The sequence below is a fragment of the Mercenaria mercenaria genome, chromosome 11, assembly GCF_021730395.1.
Source record: "Mercenaria mercenaria strain notata chromosome 11, MADL_Memer_1, whole genome shotgun sequence".
Taxonomy (NCBI): domain Eukaryota; kingdom Metazoa; phylum Mollusca; class Bivalvia; order Venerida; family Veneridae; genus Mercenaria; species Mercenaria mercenaria.
Window position 1 is genome coordinate 18,035,866 of NC_069371.1, and position 18,064 is coordinate 18,053,929.

An 18,064-nucleotide genomic window follows, 5' to 3' on the forward strand; every position below is an offset into this window, starting at 1 on the left:
TAATATTCTAGTGTTATCTTATTTTTAATTGCCGTGCAGTGTAATGCAATTTAAGAGCGCTTAAGCCCGTATATATTTAAAACAAAACATCATTATTAGGTGTGCCAATATTCGCTTCAAAACTGTCATTTTACATGTAATGTTAGCAGAGCTCGAACACATCTCGACCATATGTACGAGGCAACACCTCTCTTTTGGAATTTTTAAAATGTTATTAATGTTTTGTGTTATACATTCCATGTTACATGTATATTTGTTGCACATGATGAGCAGCCAATTATGATTCAATTATTTCCATTTTTAGACTATTAACACATCATAATACATGTTGTATATTTGTCCAGACTGACATTTAATTAATATTTCAGGCAAGCTGTAAATTGTTGTCGTTTTTGAAGCTCTATTTTGCAAGTACAAATTACTCTTGGATGTTTTGTGAGGGATTTTACCTCTACAGATTGATATCCAACGCTTTTTCTCCTCCAAAGCGGCTCCTGTTTCTCTATTTAGCAGGCTGGGGTAAGTAAACTTTTTATGAGATATCATGTATAATTTGACATGTACCGCAAAAACCATTATACAACTGAGCATAATATTAAAATGACAAAATCAAGTTTGGGCGTGTGTGTTCTTACGAAACCGCTTAAGACCACGAGGTTGTGAAATCGGCATTAGAAATTTTTGTTATTTTTCACTTTTCATCACAGCTACTGATCTTTTATTTACTGAATATGCTGATAAAATGTTTTGAGCTTTTGTATAAAAACTACGACGGATAATTTCTTACTGAAAGGCCATTTTGGATATTATCACCGGTTTCATCGCATTTCACAAAAAAAAATAGAATACAGCACTGGTCTCGACCACAAAATAACAAATACCTTTCAAATAACAATTATCAATATTATCTTTATTGGTTGTAATATTTTTGTGGTCGAAGCATTTGTTCTTTGTGAAAATATGAACTTTTCTGTACCCTGAATGAATGAAATTGTCTATTCTAAATAAAAAAAAATTTAAGGGGATATACACTTGAAAAATGATCGATAGACCATTTCTGACAATTAGTACTCTAGTCTGCCTCTTAACCTAGAACAGTAAAATTTGGTATTCTTACATTTTCCTCTTAGCTATTCAAGTACCTCTCTACTTTCCTATTCAACCAGTCAATAACTATTTTTCGATATATTCCAGACGAAATTCGAAACAAACTAATGAAATATAGAGATAAAACCCTTACGATTCATAAACATACCACGGTTAAGCGCTGACACACTTATTGAAATCATTATCTTCAGATTTTAACCTGATGCAAAGAGATAACATTTTTCTTCTAATACATGTAGCCAACATTGTATGCTATTCTAGGGAGATACCAAACATTGTGACGTACATGATAACGTAGTAACATTGCCTAATAACTATTGTCTTATTCGCATGTAATATAGCGTTTTCTTGAAAACTCAATCATCAACAGCGCTTGAGATGGCGGCAGAATGAGCAAAAAATGTTTTTGAACTGTCCAAACGTCTGGAATTTTTCTAAAGTTAATCATTCAGTCTTAATACGATGTTTTATTTATTTTGCATTACAGTTAATTTAGAACTAAAAATCCCTCTTTGTTCCCTTTAGTATGGGATTTTTATCCCATAAAGAAATAATTTAGAATAAATATAATTTACTGTTCTGATCTAGCAATAAACAGCGTCATAGTAAAAGCACATAACATCAATTTAACAAAATACCTTCTTCTATATTTTTCTTGCATTGTTTATAAACGCTTTCGCGGATTTTAATTTAGATAGTAGGCCGTATTCCGACTGACCAGTTTTTCTTTGTTCATTATTTAGTACATGCAGGATTATATAAGATTCCGAAGTTCCGATGTATTATATTAATACTTCGTGAAAATCGGAAAATATTTCTCGGCTTTTTCTCCGGTGCCAGGTAATGAATGTTTAAATTCATACCCTATTACAGAAAAACAATACAAATCGGACACTTTATTTTATTTTATTATTTCATAATATTTGGGTTTTTTTGTTGAATACGTCAGTTTGTAGGGGGAAAAAACTTCATTTGGTGTAACGTAATTTCGGTAGTTTACTTTATGCAAAGTCGCGAAAACATGCAAATTGACAATTTGAGAACCAATCATCAGACTATAGTTATCTCACTTTGACGGTGGTAAAACTCAGTAAAATTTAAAAAATATGTTTTCTATCAATTTTCTGGTGTTATCCTGACCTTCTATATGTTAGACAAGTTAGCAAAATCTTGTACATTGCATGACGTCAACGTAAAAGTGAGCTTGCATTGATATACTTATCATATTGAAAGGTCAGACAAATATTCGATAGTGAGGCATTTTTTTCTGTCGTTTATTTTTTTCCACCCCTGCCCCCCCCCCCCCCCCCCCCCCCCCCCCCCTTCCCCCTTGCTTTAGAAAACTACTGCTTTTACAAAAAAGAAGTATGAAATGATCAAGGTAAGATAATAATAACCACAAATCTGTAAGGGATTTTTCTCTTTGCTATTCTTACATACTTAAAAAACAAAATAATAAAAGCTACTACAGTTCCACTGAATGCAAACTATTGAAAACACTCTATCCGTACGTAATTATCACATACCATGCTAATGATAGTAGCAAAACCGCCAGAGCAGGCTCCTGTAACCAATGACAATTACCTGAAGCTAGCATAAAAACCGATTATTGGTACGCCGCCCGACGTTCCAAAATATTATTAAATGGAAATGGCATACCGTCAGTGGTTATTGGCCGTCATAAACTCTGACGTCGCACTCTTGTCAATATATGAGCCGCACCATGAGAAAACCAACATAGTGCATTTGCGACTAGCATGCATCCGCGCAGTCTGGTCAGGATCCATGCTCTTCGCTTTCAAAGCCTATTGCAATTAGAGAAACCGTTAGCGAACAGCATGGATCCTGACAAGACTGCACAGATGCGCAGGCTGGTCTACGTCCATGTTGGTTGCAAACGCGCTATGCTGGTTTTCTTATGTTGTGGCTCGTGTTTATTCGTAACAATAACCACCTTAGGCACATCATTGCCGTTTCATGAGTGTGTAAAAAATATGATAAACGTTATTTTAGCACAGTTTCATTTATGAAGAATACATTATATTTCAGGGATTCCCTTTATATATTGTGGCACATACGCAGTCATCAGGATAGCAACAGCTAACAAAAGGTAGCAGGCATCTTTAAATTTGATACCCATATATTAATATAATAGATAACTGTTGAAATAATCATGGTAATATAATATTTAGTATCATGGCAGTTTTATAATAAGGCAAATACGCCTGAGGAGCTGAATAAAACACTTTCACTAACGAAACAGACCTGAAACGATTAAACTTTGGTACATTAAAACTTTATCATTTCATCTCAATGTCGGTTGCAAATAGTCTGAGTCCGCCCGCTTAGCTCAGTAGGTAGAGCGTTGGTCTACGGATCGCGGGGTCGTGAGTTCGATCCTCGGGCGGGGCGTAAGTTCTCCGTGACTATTTGATAAACGATATTGTGTCTAAAATCATTAGTCCTTCACCTCTGATTCATGTGGGGAAGTTGGCAGTTACCTGCGGAAAACAGGTGTGTACTGGTACAGAATCTAGGAACACTGGTTAGGTTAACTGCCCGCCGTTACATGACTGAAATACAAAGTAAACTCGCTTTGATTGCGCATGTTCACGAGAAGGGTAATTGAATGTGTAACACCCTTTATGCCTCTTAGCACCAGCTTAACTGGAATTTGATTACAAAGGCTAGCGGAAAGTCGGTGGTTGTACCTGGGTATCCGTCTGTGCCTGCAATAATGCTAGGAGGGGCATCTTGGCTCTACCACAGAAAGGAATTCTATCATAGTAAAACTTGGCCCTATGACCCGAGACGACCACGGAAGCTTCAAGTAAGGAACATTACATGAAATATGGTTTCGGCGATTAAAAGGTACCGAGTACTGTTTGGATAGATTTTGATTTTTGCCAGACATGCTGATATAAGTATTATTAATCTGTTTGCAGCTGCTGGGCCATTGGTCTTGGAGACAAAGAATGGATTATATACGCGCCAAACCTGGCATGCCTTATGGTATAAATTTTAAAGTGGCATACATTTCATACTTATATGAAATTTTGTAAAAATGAAATTGTTTATATCTGAAAATATGCGTTTCAAACGTGCAAACTGAACTGATAAACTAGTTATTGAGAACTTAACACGTATTGCGACATAAAACAAGTCAGTGCATCTCTAAAGAGAAGTGGTATGTAAAAAGCTGACATTAATCTACTGTTTTTAAAATGGTATATTTTTATAATTTCCGCCATTTATATCACAGTATCATTTCATGTGTTTCATTTTCTGTCCCTGAATGGAGAATATTATATATTAACCGTTCGCTTGTCTGTTGTTTTTTTGCCAATCCGTCTGCCCATCTGTCTGTGTCGTCTTTTCTTGCCTTGAGCATAAAAACTAAAACTGTACAAGGAATGTATTTCAGACTTGGAAAACAGATAGATTGTATCAAACACTGTGTGTCATAGCAGTTACATCAGTAATTTTATTAGTTGTCCCCCTTTTTCTCTCATCGATGTACTTGCATGTCCAGAGCATAACTCAAGAGCAATAAAAAGACTTCAAACTTGGAATACAGGTAGTTGTAGGTTGCAGTAAAGAGGATTGCAGTGCGTAAATATCAACTCTTGCATGTAAATAGAAATACATACAGTTTCTGGCAATAACTTCAGTTTGGAATGATATCTTGTCCTCAATCTTCGTGCGCATCGAATTTGTATGAATACCTAATTTGGAATATTATTTGGACCATATGGATGAAGGCGAATGTCTGTGTTATGAAAAATAAAACAATCATTTACGCTCAATAAATCTTGACAAGAAATTTTTTTTAGATAAAACTTCATTTCTTACAACAAATTTTGTTTGTGGTAAGGTTGCTTAGGTAAAGTTAAGTCTGCTGTTACTAAAGATCACAAAATCGTTTTTGCCCAATCTCCATTTATCTATCAAAAATAAAACCAGAAATATAATGCTTTAATTCTGTTTTAGTTCTTTTAGATACTATTTTCAGAAGCAGCCATTTAAGATTTAAAAAATGTTGGTTAAAGTGTGCATGTTTTCTATGGTAATCAGTAGGAATTGTCCATTTTTAAATGTATAAATTTTATAATATAATTTGGAACATAGGTAAGAGGCGATAGGCATGTTCAGTCACACATATACACTTCCGGGTCACATACTAATGAACAGTGGTAGGCTTCGTTTCAACACATTTTTCTTTTTCTGAGCATCAATAATTATACCCGTAAAATCAGAAAGAAATGCATCATCCATATTCGCGTTATTTTCTTAAACATGCCATCAAAATAGCGTTAAAACTGCTCACTTTAGGTAACAAATCCACTTCTCCATTACTTTAGTTGTCAACTAATGTTTCCCTATTAGGTCATAATGACGTATTGAATACTTTACAAAACTGACATATGCTAAAGAAGTTGATTTAATAACAAATAAAGATGGCGTGAGTGTCCGATATCAGGGATCATATGCTGAAAAAGCTTTCAGATATTGATCATGTAATGCCCCTTAATATTTGTGATTAACAACATGGCTTTTATGGAAACAACACCATTATGCCAATTCTGAATCTGTCAGATACAATAAACATGCTAACATTATTCCAATTAGTAACACGAAAAATGTTGGAGATTCATTCCATGACCTAGCATTATTACTAGAATAATCACACAGACATTTTGAAATAATTTCATAGAAAATGAAACTGCATCCCTAGAATAATATTTTGTTAACATTTTGCCAGAGGTTTCAAAAAAACCTGTATAATGATTTGCCAGTGTTTTTTAAAAACCTCTTTTAATATCGTAAAATCATAAACATGTATATTTCGATAGCTGGGACATTTACATATTATTTTACATCATTGCTTTACACTATCAATCTAAAGAAATGCAGATTTTCCACTTAAAACTTGTAAAAATAATTCGATCGCAAGAGTGCATGATTATACATGTATGAAAATATCTCGCACAGAAAAGGTTTGAAACCTTTCACAGTCATACGCACAACAAGTGTACAATAACATGTGAAGTTTTTTTAAAATGCAACTTTGTCTTTCATCTCGTTGGAATCGCGGTTGATCAAAGCAATATGTTAATATAGTGTTGTACTATTGTACTTTTGCTCAGGTTTGTGATTGGCAAACTTTGCTGTTTCTGGCTTTGGCTGTATTTGTTGTAATCATTGTCTCCAGGGATTCTGCTCTAACCTTTTATTTTTCGATTTTCTGTTACAGGTCAACGTATTTTTCTTGTGTAGTATTCTTCGCATTTTGCTTACACAGCTTCAAGCACATCCAAACGAACCAAGTCATTTCCGGTAAGTATTTCTCGGCTTTTTCTCCGGTGCCAGGTAATGAATGTTTAAATTCATACCCTGTTACAGAAAACAATACAAATCGGACACTTTATTTTATTTTGTTATTTCATAATATTTGTTTTTCTTTGTTGAATACGTCAGTTTGTAGGGGAGGGGGGGGGAACTTCATTTGGTGTAACGTAATTTCGATAGTTTACTTTATGCAAAGTCGCGAAAACATGCAAATTAACAATTTGAGAACCAATCATCAGACTATAGTTATCTCACTTTGACGATGGTAAAACTCAGTAAAATTTTAAAAAAAAATATTTTTTCAATCAATTAGGGGATGGTGTGGAAACGCATATACGTGTCCAACAGCAACCTGGGATATAAATTTTGATGAATACAGCTAATTAACATGTATATACTGCATTAATGACGTGTTTAAGTGGAAATACACACTTCCATTTCAGTCGTGCCTTGAAAGCAACTTTTGTTCTGATACCACTATTCGGTGTTCAACTGGCTGTTACTATATATAGACAGGCTCTTGTTTCGCAAGAAGCAGTTCACTATGAGAGATTTTCAGAAATTGTTATAAATTCACAGGTAAATGACTAGGTAGCTTCTGTTGAATTATTATTAATTGTTAGATGCATGCAGTTGTTTATGACATTTTATTTTATACTCTTCTGAGAAAGACTGAAATTTATCAGTGAAATAAAATTGATATTTTCACTGTTTCAAACAGTGAAAATATCATTTTTATTTTTCACAGGTACGGAACTACATTTGAATGCGAAATGATATGAATTATAAATGATAGGAAATTCCTTGAAAAATATTCATCAGTAAAGATAAAGATGTATAAAAATACTAAAATGATCATAAATATTTGCATTTTATCATAATAAAATGTCAAAGAAATCAGAAAACATAATAGAACTATTTATAGTTCTTCTACAAAGACATCCTGACGTCACGACATTATCACGTTATGGTGCGATGCACGTGACGTTGCGCGGGCAAACTGAATATAATTTGGTTAAAACCATTAAAAATGCATAAAATAGATAGAAAATTTGTTTGTTTCAGTGTAAGATCGAAATATATTTCACTCGTGAACACCATAATTTACATTTCGATCGTACACTAAAACACAAATATCCTCTATATACACGGAAATAGGAAGACTACAACTCAAGTGTTCACAGTGACTAGAATTGCAACGGAATATTCTTTATAACTTGATATGTCTTCAGACTATCACGAATAAATTTTACAAACTTTTAAAAATGCATAAAATAAATAGAAAATTTGTTTGTTTCAGTGTAAGATCGAAATATATTTCACTCGTGAACACCATAATTTACATTTCCACTAGTGGCTGTGCCACTCGTGAAAATATTACATTATAGTGTTCAATCGGTGAAATATATTTCGATCGTCACTAAAACAAACAAATATCCTCTATATACACGGAAATAGGAAGACTACAACTAAAGTGTTCACAGTGACTAGAATTGCAACGGAATATTCTTTATAACTTGATATGTCTTCAGACTATCACGAATAAATTTTACAAACCTTTTTAATCTGCATTCGTTCCAAATGTTTTTTAGGCGGAACAAAAAATTTGATTATCTTGAAAACGAATTCTCTCCTAACTTTTTTCAGGGACTTATTGTGGCTCTGATATTTTGCTTTTTCAACGGAGAGGTATGTGAAAAACATAGAGTGTTACCTCCCTAGAACAAAACAGGTTTGAAGATTAAACTGTGTTTACTATGGAGCGGCTGTTACTCTGAAGAAATCACAGTATATATAGCGAATATATATAGGGCTTGTTCTTAAAAAAAAGATAGTAAATTTCTGTGACAAAACGTCGAGCAGGGCCTTTATCAGGTCACATGCACAATAATTAGATTACATATTTTGCAATACTTCTGACTTGATAAAGGCCCTGGGCCGAGGCATTGTCACACAGAGTGATGATATAACTTCTGAAGAGATTAATTTCATTAAGTTTTATCCTGAAGGAAAGATAATATCTGCCTTCGTAGAGTTTTGCGGTTCACATGTGTCGTTACAAATGGTATATTAAAATAAACAACTTTTATCACTTTCACTCTGAATAAAACATTATGATTTGTCTGGCGCATATCATTGATTTGGAAATGTTCTGTACCGATGCAAGCACTTAAGCGTAGAATAGTAATGGCGCCGTTTAAGTATAAAATAGAATCTGTACAATTTTAGTAAATCGTCAATATTGTCAGCAGTATTTTCTAAATACTAAATAACTATTACATACTCGAGACAATCAAAATAGTTGTATCAGAATGTGTTTCATTTTTTTTTTTCGTGAAATCCATTATTGTCTTTTCCATGCAAATGTTTTAGATAAAAATAAAGCGTGTGTTAAATGTCCGTTCATTCTTCATAATCTTATCCTTACATAAATTCATTTTTTCTGTTTTCTGAATTAGGTTGCATCACAAATTATGAGATCTTGGCGACGTTTCCATTGGCAAGGGTTGTCCAGTTCAAAAAGACTGAACGCAACCCTAAGTCTTCATTTCAACAACTCATTAACGCAAAGAACAGAAAATGTTCATTCGAGGAGAAACAGTTTAGAGCCTTGTATAAGTGATGGTCAGATTGCTTCAACACCAGTTTCAAAGGAATCTCAACCGTTGTGAATAAATTTACAAAACTTTTGAAAAAAAAGTTGATCTGTTGTGTACTAGTTTGGATATTCACGACCAAAAAACAGGAAAATACTGGAATCAGCTCCGTTCCGATAATAGAACGTGTCGCGTGGTGCGCGGACTTTAGAAATCCTTGGGTTTAATAGGAAATCGATTTGTCAGCATCTCCCATAATCTTATCACTATCGAGCAGTATTCTAAAGTAACCAAATTAATGTTCTTGGCCATTGTGCTTTGTATTGCGACAAAACAGATTCATTAACTGCGACTTTTAATAATGTTATGATTTAAAGAATGTTGGAAAACCCGGAATTGGTGTGTTGATGGAAATAAATGTGTAACTAAATGACTATTTTTTTAACATATCTCTCAAATATCGTCCTGTGCTTCGTGTCGAATTATTTCATCGATGTGTTTAGATGTAATTTGTAATTGTTCTTGTATAATAGTGTAAATTGTTTTTGTGTAAATTTTGTATTTCGCTTCCTTGTAAATATTAACACAAAATGAAAAGAGGTCCGATTAGTTTGCATGGTTTTGTTGTTTTAATGTCACATCGACACGATATAGGTCATGTAATGAATTTATATCTTTTATGATGGAGGTAGAACCCACATGCACTGGCGGGCATTATTTCAGGCATGGATGGAGAACTGGATAGAACCGCCAATCTGGGTAGCTTTTTCACTTGAAAGAACTGGACACGCCAAGCGTGGTTTCGAACATACAGCGGTGAGGAACAAGTGATTCGAAGTCAGCCGCCAAGGAGGCCCCTAGATAAAAGTAGATATGACATTCTGCGAACAAAGTAGTAATGGTGTTACTGTATTTGTATGATATTTAACGATTAGCTGAAGATATGAGATATCAATATAGCCATGGATTAAGGTTTACCATTTAAAATTGCTTAAATGTTTTAGAATAGGTTTTCATTTTCTTCATAATTGTTTACGTTTCAAAACCTCTGAATAAATTTGATATATCTGTTTGTTATTTTATATTTCTACTTTGTCTTTCCAAAAATACACCACGTATTCTATGTAATAATTGCTTTTATCAGAAATATTATCATTATTATTGAAAATAGAGATTTGTGTTTTAGCAAACTTGAAACTAAGATAATAATGGTAAAAGCAGAACCCTTGAACTTTATAATTAAAACTGAACCTGAGGAAGTCAGGAGAGAGGTCATTACAAAAAAACGTAGGTAAAATGATTGATATAGCAGTTAAAATACACTTGATGAAATCCTCAAGAAAACGTTTCATATTGTATGGATATGATACACAGCCATTCACAATATATACATGACTGAAAAAATAAGAAAATACCTCAACGAAATGTCTTTCAAACACACTTTATCCCAGAAGGATACAAAACAAAACATAAAAATAAAATTATATAGTATGAGGAAATATATGTTCAAACAGTGTCAAAAGTTTAATTAAAATCCCGAGCGCTTTCAGTTTTTAACATTTACCCTGCTAATTTCTAAAATGAGTTGATCTATCATTCAGTTTTGGCAGTACCAATTGTTAAAGAGGTGTATCTGAAAATATTCTGATAGAATAGCGAACATGGCAGACCAAGATCTGCACTGGTCGCAAAGCAGAATCATTTGCAGGTAGCAGGCTAAAGGTTAAAATGCTTTTTCAAGGGTAGCATAAATAAACATTAATGGGAAATTTCCGCTTATATATGTTTCGATATATAAATACTAACTTGCTATCTTGCTCTGCATTATTGTTTTGATTTACGCTACCCTTGTAAAAGGTTTTTTTTATGAAAGTCCGAAACCTCTCGGGTATATAATCAACTTTTGACACTGTTTGAACATATATTTTCTCATACTCATTCTCTCTGTATATATTTCAGAAAATATCGTATGTCGAAACTGTTAACACGTGCATTTAATTTAACAGAGAATCCGCTCAAACCATGCACATTGTCGTGTATTGTGGCGATTTTATTCTGGCTAGTTAAGCTTTATTCATGTTTCATAATTGTTTCGTTTTTATTTGATGCTGGTGTTAGATCGTGCTCCTTTTCAAACACTACGAAGAAGGGACGAAGTTTATCTCTCTTTTATTAACATACCAAAGCAAATCATTTCTTTAAATTAATTGGAGAAAATAAGTCACACTTCTCGAATTCCATTGTACGTTAGACATACAACACTTAGCCTATAAATATAGGAGAAACGGTATTTGATATTTGAAGTTGATTAATAAAATATATCGCACATATATCATTATTCACAATTTCACAAACTAAAGGTTTCTAAGTTACTACATGTAGTTTTGTAAAACGTATTAAAAGTACACAGGGAGCGTAGGTCATTATCATTGCAAATGAATAGTCTGAATAAACATCTCATAATATTACTTCACGAATCACAATTTCAATGAGAAGAAATACGAGATTTTTTATTATATTGCAAACGTATTTTCTATTTAATATAATTGAATATTATATACCCTTCTCAAATGCGCTTATCCGATTGGTCGAAATGAGTGCACGCGTGGATCCGCCAACAAACGATACTAACTTGCAAAAGTAAAAATGACTCCTGTGATATCACCTTTTCTTATATGTATGAAATATGGGCCAGTCAAATGACTGCATTTGAGAAGGCATATAATATGACAATTACAGACTTATGTTTCAGTCAAATTGTGTTTTACGGACCTGTAAAAACACATATTGGCCTCAACATAAGTCAATAACTGTATAATATTAAATACCCTTCTCAAATGCGCTCATTTGATTAGTCGAAAGGGATGCACGCGCTGGTCCGCAAAAAGCGGTATTGATCCGCAAAAGTGATAATGACTCTTGTGATATCACTTTTTCTTATATGTAGAAATATGGGCCAGTCAAAGAGTGCATTTGAGAAGGGCATATAATATAACAAATATAGACTTATGTTGAGGTCAATATGTGTTTTTACAGGTCCGTAAAAACACATATTGACCTCAACATAAGTCAATAACTGTATAATAAATTCCAGGCAACTTGATGCTGTCCTTATAACGACTATAAAGAATTATTCTACTATCTGGAATTATTTGGCGTGTCAAACTCATTGGTATGACATTTTATCTTTAGAAAGGTAGTTACGTTGCCGTTCATGTGTTGCCGTTAATTCATAAAAAGAGGTTCGTATCCGCGGTGTCCAGATATTATTCTACATTATCCGTATAAATAACGTTAAGCCTTCACTTCCGTTTAATCAAACGTGTAGATCTACCCTAAGATATGGCACAGCTGTATACCGCAAAATACATGGCACATAAATAAATAATATTAATAGTATTGGCTGTAACACCATATAAGCGTCTGGAAAGGAATGCAATCATATTACCTGTAAATTGTAACATACCGTTATGCATCCTCATACGTTTGCTTGCACATCTATATTCAGACAATCGACTTATCGAAATATAAAAATCGTGTAAGTGCTCTAACAAAAGTCATATCGATACATTTTTGTACTTGCAAATCTGTATTTTCTTGTAAACAGCTAAATACGTGTTGCAATTTCGGCCTGGTTATTAAGGTGTGTTGGTATTAAAATCAATTCAAGAGAAGAAACAGTCTAAACATAGTTGTAGACATGGAAAAATCATGCCGTTCTGTTAAATTCATATTAAACTTAAGTTGGTGGCATTTAAAGAATCAGAATAAAAATAAGAATGCATTTACTTTGAACTGAAATGACACTAATAAGATACAGTCAACACACCGAACAACAAGGTTGTTTTATTTGTCATCTCTCCTATATATCTTAAATACAGTTAAAGAGCAACGACATCAAACGAAATGGTATTTTATGTTCACACTTTTTGTATTATTATACCCCTTGCTCTTCCCCATGTGAATGTTATATTCAGCAGCTGTTGGAAATTCTTAATATTAGACATATAACATCACACTGAAAATAACACATACGCCTAAAGATAGATATAAGGTTTTCAATTAGAAACTGTTGCTGCTAGCCATGTCATGTCATTGAATAGCACACAAGTTAAGGTATTGGACCCGTAACAGAGTACCTCCTTTTTGAAGAGTATTCAATTCCTACCATAAACTTACTTTGACTGCAATTTTCAGGGGGCGTAGGTTCAAGCCCCACTGGGACAAAAAAAATTTTCCCCATATTTTCCTTTTTTTTCTAGTAGGTTTTTATTTCTTTCAAGACTTATTATGGATATTTTGTACAAAAGTGGAAAATTTTCATTTTATAAGCGATTTCTTGCTGTCCAAAGTGAATTTACCTCAGGAGGGGAGGGGAGGGGTAGAGTTAGACATCTTTAAAAATACTGAGTTACATGCGGTAAAAGTTCTCTATTTTGCCTTCATTCTTTAGATTACATATTGTGGAAGAAATGCAGGTAGGTTTTACTTCTGCCCAAGGTTATTTTTTAATAAAGTGAGCAAAATTCAAAACAGATCCACAGGATTCGACCTTAAGTTTTCAATGTTAGAGTTAGAATTCTGTCTCATAAAACCTGTTTACTTGAGGCACCCTAGAAAAAAAATGATATTTACAGTTTTATTTTGTGTTTTATAATTGTTTAACAATAATTTGATGTTTCTTTTATCAAAATTAATGTTGTAAGGAATTTTCTGCAAACGTTTTAGATAGTGGCCATCACATTGAAATTTGTCTCTACTTGAGCTTGACGAAATACCATAAATTATACAAAATTTACAAAAAACGTAACGGTAAAAGTTATTTAAAATTTGCAACACAGTGCGAAACATGGTCAACTGAATGAATATACCAAGCAAATGCTATTTTTTAAACATTATTATTAGGAGTCCAATACCTTTAAAAAGATAATCGGGTTTAATCGTTTTACTGTATATCTCATGGAATGTTATACAATGTTCTCTTTTATTTTTAATTTGACGTCTACCGTACAAATATTTTTCAGTATTATATAATAAATATCACAAGAATTTTTATTATGTAAGAGGTTATTACTAACGCCTCTAGCGACATTATATTTCTCAAGTTACCAGTCTTGCATACACATTCAAAACGTGATATTTATACGACAATAATCTTGCTTCACGATTTGTCAATATTGAACAGTCTCCGAGATTCTCAAACTCAAGGACTTTGAGTCCAAACCTATCGGGTAAAGTAAATCATTCAGTCTGGTTCCATACACGGTTCGGTTTATTTGAATAGATAACAATGACGTTTAACAGCCTTTTACAAACAAAGAAACTTTTTTCCCTGAATTGTTAGGATAATTTGTTGATACAAAATGTTTTGAAGGAAACACAGTTGTTTTGGTTAAAATATTTTCGCGCTGCAAACTTGTATATGTTTTTATTTTTACATGACTTTTAATGCGAGATAGTAAATGAATTTGTGTGTTTTAGATTTTTTTTCTCTTGACATGATCTATTGTGATTGTGAGATAATGCTGGTTTATGAATGTTTTAGATAAACCAGCTGCTCTGCTCGAGAAAATGAGCGAAAATCTTTGCGAATAATGTGATTGATTTGTTTCTATTATATCGAGATGTAATAGATACACAACACGTATATCCTTGTTTTATAACAATTTATATATGTCGAAGGGGCGATCGGAAAATGCTTTACAAGTATTGAGGTTCAGTACATTTTTTTCTAAAGCTTTTGTAATGTAAGGCATATGGATTGCATGGTTGCCAAGTCAAAGTTGCATGTGATAATATACCCATAGGTATTCAGAGTAAACTTATGCACTTCTCTTGAGATAATACAGGCTTATGTCCACGAGGTAAGCCATACGGTGCTGCGTAATTTTTCTCGTCATGCAGTGTTCACCGGATATGGAGGTAGCGCAGCGCTACGTTATTAAATGTCAAAAAGTTAAACAAAAATTGTAAATATCATTATTAAAGCGTATATTGAAAAAGCGTTGAATAAGTATTTATAAATTGTATAGTAGATTTTAAGAGGAAAATACAACCGCTATTTACTTATTGGGCATGATCCGCAAGAAGAAAAAACGCACATGGATTCCTGTTAATCCGTTAGAAAAAATAATTCTAAATGGAAAATTTTTAGCAAAACTGTACTCCGAATACTGAAGAAAAGAAAACTGAATATACTACTAGAAGAGTCTTTGGTGCTTGAAATTTGCAAAACGATCCAGAAATGAAGCACCTTTCGTCAGTTTGGAAAACACCGTCGTCATGCAAAGGTATGGCGGTCACAGAAATAACATATGTTAATCTTGCTCTGGTACAAAAATGAGAAACAAAACATGACGTCGCACAGTAAAATAGGATGCTGCCCCGCCTCTGTTTCCCAATGTTTGTACAAATTTCGTTATTGTTATTATCATCATCAAATGTCATACGATTATCAACACTATAGAGTAATAGTTACATTCAGTTTATGCCGATAGAACTAGTTTTCCGTGTATAAATCTCGACCATCCCTCCTGCATAATGCATACAACATTGACTAAAATAGTGATATACTTCAATGTTGAAAGTAATACATTCAAAATGACAATGTTTTCTCCATTGAATTTACAGTACACTATGCCTATCATTATGTAAAACCTTATATGTATACATAAAAGACATTGGATGAATCTGTCCGATGTCTCCTAATTCATTCATCATAAAATTCCTACTACTTACGCAAGCTGTACATCAATATTAAGTCAGAACAGGGAATGCAATGACAGTTATGTAATACACGCAAAAATAGCAGCCAATTATGGCATGTGTGACTTAGCGCCGCGTGATCACGCCATGATGTCGTCGTCAATTTGTCTAGGGAAATTTTTTTAACTTATTTTTGGACACAATGTGAAATAAACAAATATGAATTTCACTCACTGGTCGCTGTGCGTTGAATTCGTTTTAAATGGAATCAAAATAAAATTACTTGGAACAAAAACTTTGAAGATCTTTATAAATGGATATTAAACATAAGTAAATCCAAAATTCATAGTTTTAACTTAACATTGAAACTTACCGTCACCGTTAGATGAACTTTATTGATTTACAAATGATGACGTATTATTTTCAAACACATTTATATTTTAGACTGTTAATTAGTCCAATTAACAGTGAAAGAATGTAATTTTACCATACCTCTATTTAAAAATTAGATTGCTTTAATATCAGATCGGTCTAATTTCAACTCTGGAACCATTGTTCGGTTTAATAGAGATTGGAATCAAAATATTACCTACAGGACATTTATCTCAATGTACCATGAAGCTTTAACCAACTTGACGTCCTCTTATGATTTTCACTTCAGATATCATGCATCGCTGTAGAAACAAAATATATCTTTCATGCCTATTAATAATTAACGGTCCTTCAAAAGATATTATGGAGGTATCATTTATGTATTCTGTTTCCACAAGGAATGAATTTGAAAATGTTGTTTCCTATATTTGTTTGAAAGTGATATATCAAATTTGTCACACAAAATGTCATTTTCTATGAATATTTGATCATGGTAGCAAACTTCTATCTTAATTTGAATACACATATCATTTACTAACACTATATGATAGATCTTCTTTACTCTAGTAAGTTTGCAATCTTCAAAGACTGTAATAATTTAAGAAGTGTTTCTGTTAAGCACGCTTACGCTAAAATGACATCACGGTAACGGGCTATGACGTCAATGTTTTTGTTGCGACCAAGAGAGAGCGCTAACACATTTTATCTTCTGTTTAAGATTAAGGGCGTATTAGAATCGAAATAATGTATGGCAAACTCGTGTTCTACTTAACTTGATACACTCAAAATCGGTTATACGTCGCCAACATAATTCACTCTTGCTACACCCCCGTGAAATTATTCCATTAACGTATAGCCTCTTTCGTGTATTTTAAAATAACGTTAAAACGCGGTTTTGCTAAACATTATTTCTTAAATGGAAGACTTGCATTATACACATTCTTAAATGTTTTAATTCAAGTTGTAAGTGTACGGCAAAACGTAAATGGGAGAACAGTTGATTCCTGTCAAACGGTTTAATAATGTTCTCATCAATTTTCATTTAAGGAAAGCCTAAATAAAAGCGCGTTTTACAGCTTTTTGCACAGTCATGCTTCACCAATGAGTTTTTATCTCATTTCGCATTATAACTTAACGAGGTAAAACAATATCAATTCAATTTAATGCACCAAACAGAAGCAATGCGTCATGCAATAAACGTGACATGAATATCATTTCTTGCGTTGGTATTGTTTTACACACAAATATAATTATTTTCAAGCATGATGAAAAACCTGTTTAGCCGTGGGATATCTAATAAACAGCAGTCACATATGAAATTGAGTAATATGAATAACAGGGCATGGCGAAAAATACAAATCCTTGCAATGAACAGTCTATGTTAATGACGAAGAAACGTTAATTAATACCATTTACTTTGATTCATCTATTAATGATACCCCTTAATGAGGTGGGTTACTTTAATATTTGTATGAGCGCATGCCCAAACGGAAGCTAACATGACGATTTACGACGACGTATACGACAAACTAAATGTGTTTGTATATCTATTCTTCAGAAAACAAATCATGAACCTGTCTCCGATCTGATGCTTAATGGTTTCATAATGCAGAAATAATGAATAAATTGCCGCAGAAACGCTTCAAAACATTGTTGCTTTAAGATGACGTTATTGCCGTAATGGCGTTACGTTTCAGTTACCGCGCAAAATTAACAGCTTCTATTTTGAAAGTACGTAATTCTGTGCATTTTCTTTGTTTAAACTATTTCTAAACAACCATTATTTGCTGAAATTTTTTTATGTATCTTTCGCTCTCAATAATAATCAATATTTTGCTTCTTTTATGTAGTTATATTGAAATGTTATGCGGAATGTAAGAAAATAGATGATGGTAACCAACGTTATTTGGAATAAAGCTGGGTAAAAGGTTACT

General features: G+C 33.1%; 1 protein-coding gene across 2 annotated transcripts in view; it reads left to right on the forward strand.

The window, feature by feature from the left end:
* The window catches only part of LOC123530781 (calcitonin gene-related peptide type 1 receptor-like), a 265,533-nt gene extending 255,408 nt beyond the window's left edge, over positions 1-10,125 (forward strand). For both annotated transcript variants that reach the window (XM_053518667.1, XM_053518668.1), the window contains 7 exons: positions 369-519; positions 3,157-3,217; positions 4,053-4,119; positions 6,362-6,444; positions 6,900-7,035; positions 8,104-8,145; positions 8,916-10,125. In XM_053518667.1, the coding sequence (XP_053374642.1) occupies positions 369-519; positions 3,157-3,217; positions 4,053-4,119; positions 6,362-6,444; positions 6,900-7,035; positions 8,104-8,145; positions 8,916-9,128 (753 nt within the window). In that variant the 3' untranslated portion in view covers positions 9,129-10,125. The remainder of the gene's footprint in view (positions 1-368; positions 520-3,156; positions 3,218-4,052; positions 4,120-6,361; positions 6,445-6,899; positions 7,036-8,103; positions 8,146-8,915) is intronic.
* Positions 10,126-18,064: the final 7,939 nt, after the last annotated feature.